This window comes from Mandrillus leucophaeus, unplaced genomic scaffold, assembly GCF_000951045.1.
Source record: "Mandrillus leucophaeus isolate KB7577 unplaced genomic scaffold, Mleu.le_1.0 Scaffold59, whole genome shotgun sequence".
Taxonomy (NCBI): Eukaryota; Metazoa; Chordata; class Mammalia; order Primates; family Cercopithecidae; genus Mandrillus; species Mandrillus leucophaeus.
The window spans coordinates 2,427,194-2,432,761 of NW_012106363.1; the positions used below are offsets into that span (position 1 = coordinate 2,427,194).

General features: G+C 43.8%; 1 protein-coding gene across 1 annotated transcript in view; it reads left to right on the forward strand.

Annotated features, from left to right (window-relative positions):
* The first annotated feature begins 797 nt into the window (after positions 1-797).
* Positions 798-5,568, forward strand: part of MBTD1 (mbt domain containing 1) — a 94,806-nt gene continuing 90,035 nt past the window's right edge. The window contains exon 1 of the mRNA XM_011999223.1: positions 798-1,000. Coding sequence (XP_011854613.1) covers positions 980-1,000 — 21 coding nt within the window. The 5' untranslated portion in view covers positions 798-979. The remainder of the gene's footprint in view (positions 1,001-5,568) is intronic.

Sequence of the window (5,568 nt, forward strand, 5' to 3'; positions counted from 1 at the left end):
CATACACCAGTACTTATCCCTGGCTGGTTGAGACAGGTCAGTTGAAACTATTGTCACTGGGTTTTCTTTAACATTCTCCTTCATTTGGTGAGCTGGCCGGCGGTTTCCGCTGGGATGAAGGGGCAGGCTTTTGGGGAGGCCGGCCTGGCCCTGCTCCGGCTTTCCAGCCCGGCCTCGTTCCGGGCTTCCGTTTCGGCTTCGCTCCGGTTTTCCGGTCCAGTTTCATTCGTCTCCTCCGTTCCGGCGGCATCGTTAGGTTTGAGGAGAAACGCAGGCGCTCACGTGGAACCTCGCTGCGCATGCGCCCAGGCACCTCCCTGGCCGCCGCCGCCGAAGCCCCTGGGGCCGGAAGGAGCCTGCGCAGCCTCTTGCCACGTGACCAGCACTCCCTCCCTCTACGTAACTCTCACTCCCCTACCCAGCCCCGCCCCGTGTGGGAGTTCCTCCGGGAGGGCCAATCTTCCGGGTGTAGGGGGAAGCGGCGTGACTGGAGTGGAAAATTTTTCCAACACAACTTCGCAGCTGCAACATATTGAAAGGAGCGCAAGAAAGCCCGAGTATACACTCGGACAGCTGAATGAAACTTCTGCTTTTCCTGTTGACTTTAACCAGTGGATTTAACACAAGCCCCAATGCGCTTTCCACCTCTCGTCTTGGTACGGTCCTTGGAGTACGGAGCCTGCAGAGGGTCCCACGCTGGAAGCGAGTGAGGAGGGTATGTAGGGAAGTGGGCCAATCGGGGCGCGGGTCACGGCGCAGGCGCGCTGGGGAGGGAGGGCTATGCTAATGTTGTTGATATCCTGGGGCCACCCGAGTTAAAGGGGGGAAATCCGGGGGCTGCCGCAGCCGCCACCGGTCTGGGCCCAGCCGGGGGCTCCCTGTAGTCGCCGCAGTCCCGGGGAGAGGCACCTGCCCCCAGCCCGGGGAGGGGGCGCCGCGGGCTCGGGGAGCACGGACAACCCCTACCCATGAGGCCCTGATGGAAAACACAAAGGATCTGGTGAGAGCCGAGCGCGGCAGCCGCTTTGTGTGCCAGGTGGGGGGGACGCCTGCAGCTCCCCGACCCCAGGAACCCCGCAGCTCCCTGACCCTGCTCCCTGGCCTGCTTCTCCATCCCACGCCCCCTCAATCTCCGGAGCCCCCCCTCCCCCTTCCAGCCGTTAAACGATTCAGGGGTTCCCCTCCCCCCACCCCATCAGCCCTGGACTCGTTGGGGTTCTCTCCATCTCCTCCACCCTCTGGAAGAAAAATTCGAGAAGAAAGTTTTTCTCTGCGTCCTGCCCCCGCCCCCTGCTCTGGCTAGGGGGGAAAGGCTGGATCCGAGACTTTTCCTTTTTTAGCCACTGAGGGTGGGAGAGTGGAGTAGTCCTCTCTTCTTCGCGGGGAGGGGGAGCATAGTTTTGGTGCTTTGCAGGGGTAGGTGTCTGTCCGCCTTGAGGCCAGTGCCGCGAGGCGGTTTGCACGTGGAGGTGGAAATATTGAAAGGGGGCGGGGTGGGCACGTGCGGGAGAGGTGGGAGTGGTGTTTGGGAAGCAGCCTCCAAGGCTGCGTATTTAAAAGGGTTTCAAGTCAGTGGGCTTCTATGACCATTGCGTTCTCCTTTGTGAAATAAGAATCCTAACATTTCAGAGTCGGAAGAGACATTAGAGGTCATCTAAAGCAGCCGTCCCCTCTGCAGCCTCTCTGACAAGTGGTAGGTAGTCTGACCCCTGCTTAAACCCCTAAAAGCACTGAGCGCTCACTACTGCCCTGGAAAGCCCATTTTTCAGTAGTTCTAATTGTTGTCTGCCTACCCTTGTTAGACCCTTCAGTCTCTCATTCATGTCCTGGTTAAGTTGCTCCTTTTTTTACTTCTCAAATTTTCTCTCACATCCTCCTCACCCACCCACTGCTCATTGGCCTATATTTTGTGTGCCAGGAAAGAACAGCAGGGAAGTGGAGGAAGGGGGGGTTGAGAGATAGTGAGGGCCAGCCGAAAACTTTGCTGGGTCAGTGTCAAGTGTGCTGTCTTATATGCCTGAAGGTGTTTTTTCTACAGGAAGCTAAATAATTACAATATGGGAATTTCATGCCTGTTTTCTCTCACGAGTGCATCTTTTTGAAGTTAGAAATTTCAGCGTCATCTCCGTGGTTCTTGTATCGCAAAACACATTTGCGGATTACCTAAATCACTTCTAAGGATGTCTAAAACTGTTAGGGATGGTACTGAAGCATCACCTGGTAGAGGGATGATTAGATGATTACCGCCCCCACCCATTTGACCTGTGTTCCTCGGGAGCTAGTCTTTCCTCCAGGAGTCCCTCTTCCAAATGCTTTTACTCCTTTTTTTTTTTTTTTTTTTTTTTAAAGTAACTATCTTTTATGAGATTTGAAATTTATGGACCATTTTAATACTTGTTTAGAGTTTACAATATTTTTAATTCTCCTTATACTAGCATACACCAGTACTTATCCCTGGCTGGTTGAGACAGGTCAGTTGAAACTATTGTCACTGGGTTTTCTTTAACATTCTCCTTCATTTGGTGAGCTGTGCTACCTCCAAAAGTAGTTTTGTTGGCCTAAGAGTCTTGGATGTGCCTGTTTCTCCCTAATATGGTGAAGTGGGGGGTCAAGACATAACAGATATAATGTAGAAATAATGCATCTGATTTAAAAGCCAGCAAATAAATTTCACCTTAAGCCCCAGTCTCCTATTTAAAAGGTTAGACTCAATTTTTCTTTCCTCCTTTTATAACTTAGAGACTATTGCTTTGCTCTTGTGTACTTAGACGGTTATTTTATTTTTCGTTTGTTTACCTCAACACCAAAGAGTGTTTAGAAGGAAAATAGCTGTGCTTTTTTTTTTTTTTGCATCACCTCCTTCTCTGAATAACAAGTAGCTTCTATCTAGAACCCCATACTGAATGCTTGTAAGTACCTTGCAAATTATGGTAACATCTGTCTTGAATAAGTATTTGTTCATAGTGCCTTATGTTGTTGCGTCATGTTTTTTAACCATCCAATTTCTAACTTTCTGTAACGTTTGACATAAAATATTTCCTCTAAATCTACTCACTAGAATTCAGCTTGTGAAAAAAGAATCAATAGAGCTGTAATAATAGTATTTTTAACATTTCAGTTAATAAGGAGTTCCAGGTTGTTTTCCTGCGTACTTTAAACATGAACTGTCATGACTTAAGTTGACTGACTTTGGAGACATTTGCATTCTAAACATACTAGACAGGAACAACTGGTTTTATTTTTAAGACACTGCCATATTCTTTAAAGCTGATTATATGTTGACCTTATTATCTAAATCTTTCTAGATGTTTTAGTGCTTCTTTTAGTCCCTCAAATTATGTTGAAAATTGAAACACTTTAAATTGTTTTCAAACATAACAGTGGTCAAAGGAAAATATAGTTTAAAAGTGAAAACATATTAGTATAAATACTAAAGCACTGAATTACTAAAAGCCAAGAGTGCTCAGTAGTCTGAGTAACCACATTCGAAAATTAGACAGACAAGTGACATTCTTTGGGTTGCTCTTTGTTTCTCAGCTTTTCATCTTTAAAATGTTTGCTAAATAAGATATAACCTTTCACACTTATGTATCATTAGTCTGAGGGTTTCAAAATTCAAGAAAGAGAATAAAACCATCAGGACAATAAAAGAGAAAGGACTTACAATAGTTAAAACAAGCTAAGATGTGTCTTCTAACACCACAGTATTCTTAACTGTCCAAGATGACTTTTGAATTTATGCAAAAATTGCAGATAGATTTAATCATTATTTTTTAATAAACCTTGTCTTAAAGATTTTTTTTACCCGCAAATTTAGAATTTCTCTTCTTGCTTTGCTGGAACCCATGATAAAAGGTGAAAAGGGAAATAATTCCTATTTGAACAAACCCTGAGTATAAGATAGGATGAAGTAATACAGTAGGAAGGGTGCTGGCAGTGAGGTTAATGTCACAATTCTACCACTGATGAGCTCTATGGCCCTTGTTGGACAAGATCCTGTGCCTCTGTTTTCTCATGGCAGTTGAAGGGTTGGTGTAGTATCAGCATAATCCAATAGAAATTTCTGCAGGATGGATATTTCCTAAATCTTTGCTCTCCAGTTATGGTAGCTACTAGCCACATGTGGCTGTTGAGCACTTGAAATGTAACTGGTGGAACTAAAAATTGAAGAACTCAATTTTTAATTTTGCTGTTTTAATGAATGTAAATTTAAGTAGCCAAATGTGTGGCATACTGGACATACAGACATAGTACAGTGTTTTCTAAGCATAACTAATCATTAGAATTACTTCTTGGAGACTCTTGTGAAAATATAAAACCTCTCTCATTTAACTTATTTAGTAGATATGCAGTGGGTCCTGGGAATGGGTTTTTAATGTATATCCCAGAAAGTTTATCAGATTGGTTAGGGAAACACTCCATTAGGAGATTTCTGAGGTCCCTTCGAGTTCTCACTTTAGCACTGATAATTTAGAATTTAGTGCAATAGAAGTGAGCTCTGGACAAAGTCGGCAAGGCAGCTCTCTGAACTGCAATTTTAGGAAAGTTGCGTAACCTCGTTGAAAGCTTCACTTTCCTCATCTGAAATACGGGGTGAACATCAGCCCTTTCTCCTGTAGTTTCTATAAACCTCCACTCAGATGTTATGCCCGCTGTTTAAAAAAATGTAAGCTGCTATAAAAGATGAGACAAGTCATAAGATAAAATGTTAAGATGTGTTCCCAGGCTTTCCTTTTTTTTCCTTTTTCACTGTGTTTAATTCCTACTACTAGTCTGTTAAAACTGATTGTATGCAATACTCATTAGTTTGTTCAACGTTGTGGCCCAATTATTTGGCCACCATTTGCAGTTTAATTGTAGGACGGGAATGTTAAGTCCAATACTTCTTTGTATTTCTGGTGCTAAGCATAATGATTTGTATATATCATTCAATAAATATTGGTTAATATTAGCCAGGTGTAGTGGCTCAAACGCCTGTAATCCCAACACTTTGGGAGCCGAGGGCGGACAGATTGCTTGAGCCCAGGAGTTCAAGATCAGCCTGGGCAACATGGTGAAACCCTGTCTCTACAAAAAAAATAACAAAAATTAGGTGTGGTGGCACACACCTGTAGTCTCAGCTACTCGGTGGCAGAGGTGGGAGGATTGCTTGAGTCTGATGGGAGACCGAGGTTGAAGTGAGCCATGATTGTACCACTGGACTCCAGCCTGGGCGACAGAATGAGACTCCATCTCAAAAAAAAAAAAAAAAAAAAAAGTTTATCATCATGTATTACTTTAAGACTTCTAAGCTTTCAAATTTGCTAGAGGTTATTTTATATACCAGAGAAGTAGCCCCCTTGTGTATATGTATGTGTTTAACGCAACTTTGTTGTTCAGTGGTTATATATCTTCTGAGCAACCAGTTCCAAATATATTTTTTAAAGGTAGACACCAAGAGAATGTTGTTATTTCAGATCAAGTGTTTTTAGGTTATATCAAATCAATATGACATTGAATAAGCTAAGCTGTTTAATTTATTTTCTCACTTTTTTTTTTTTTTTTTTTTTTTGAGATGGAGTCTTGCTC